Source organism: Apium graveolens, chromosome 11 (assembly GCF_009905375.1).
Source record: "Apium graveolens cultivar Ventura chromosome 11, ASM990537v1, whole genome shotgun sequence".
Lineage (NCBI taxonomy): Eukaryota > Viridiplantae > Streptophyta > Magnoliopsida > Apiales > Apiaceae > Apium > Apium graveolens.
In genome coordinates this window covers 199,045,096-199,046,396 of record NC_133657.1, presented here as the reverse complement: position 1 = coordinate 199,046,396, position 1,301 = coordinate 199,045,096, and the positions used below count along the sequence as shown (strand labels likewise).

Sequence of the window (1,301 nt, the reverse complement as noted above, 5' to 3'; positions counted from 1 at the left end):
TCTGTCGTAAATGAGATGTGAAGTTTCGTATATAATGAAACAAGTCAAGTGTTATTTGAGAATATTTTTGGATCCGTTTTGAGAGATTTAACATTGCTCTAATTAAAATGCTAGCAGAAACCAAAAGGCATTTTACAGTAATATACATTAAGGTGATCATGGATCTCTTGAAAAGATGAACATAATTCAGAACACAAAGCATAAAAAGAAACAAAGTTTTTAGCAACCATAACATGACGTGCCTGCATTATTAAAAAGTGCATGATTTATCTCTACAACTTCAGCAGATGTCGATAATTAATTAATTCGATATCTTGTGCGATCTCGTTACCACCACTTTCAGCAACTTGATGATCACTCGAACTCGACCCCTGATTATTTTTAAGCAGCTTGAAGCTAAAATTCGGCTCAAACTTTTCAATAGTCGAGTGTGACTCTACTTGACCTGGAAAGTTAAGAAGAGCCTTAGCACCCCTCATCTTAAAAGCAGCTCTATCATAAGCCAATGCAGCCTCTTCTGCAGTTTCAAATGTTCCGAGCCACACGCGTGCACCTTGTCGTGCTGAATCTCGAATTTCAGCTGCGAATTTCCCCCATGGACGACGCCTCACCCCTCTATAATGCTTCTTCTTGGCTATAATACGCGTTGGCTCAGTGACGGAACTAGGAATTTGATGGTTTTTTTGGTGGTAAATTGGAAGACTAATTGCTTGGGCCTCATCAAGAACTTGTTGGAGTACCATATCTTGAGAATCGTTTTCGTTTAAAGGGAGTACTTGAAGTTCCCTAATATGGGGTGATTTAACCATTTAGTGTGAGCTTTTATTTGTTGTTATAGCTCAGGTGTTGTAGTTTGAAAATTTGGTATTTATGAAGTTTTTCTTGTTTGGGATGTGCAGTAGTTATGGTCGAGGAAATTGTGAGGTTGTGATTTGTGTGGTGGGGTATATAATGCTGGTTTTCATATAATGAAATGTATAAAATGTGGCCGAGGGAATATTTAATGAATAAATCTATTTTTTTATTATTTACTTATAATTATTATAGGGGAATTTAAGGTTAGAAAATGTCATTCTTTCCTGATTTTGGTTGTACCCAATTTTGTAAATATATTGAGAAGATAATAAATCACAAACTTAGAAAAATTAGTATATTTGATAATTTCTCTTTAAATTTTGAGAGTTTTTGAAAGAAATATGTTTTTAAAATTTTTCTGCAAAAAAATATTTTTATGATTTTGAATTTGTAAAAACACGGTTTTTCATTTTGTGACAAAATTACGGTTTTGCAACTTGACGAAA

At 34.0% G+C, this 1,301-nt stretch overlaps 1 protein-coding gene across 1 annotated transcript; it reads right to left on the bottom strand.

Annotated features, from left to right (window-relative positions):
* Positions 1-272: 272 nt before the first annotated feature.
* On the bottom strand, positions 273-809 carry LOC141696468 (pathogenesis-related genes transcriptional activator PTI5-like). The gene has a single exon (XM_074500607.1). It carries the CDS (start codon positions 807-809, stop codon positions 273-275), a length of 537 nt encoding a protein of 178 aa, XP_074356708.1.
* Positions 810-1,301: the final 492 nt, after the last annotated feature.

Bases quoted from the DNA above. Each gene is read 5' to 3' on its own strand.
- LOC141696468 (XM_074500607.1), bottom strand. From the start codon at position 809: ATGGTTAAATCACCCCATATTAGGGAACTTCAAGTACTCCCTTTAAAC.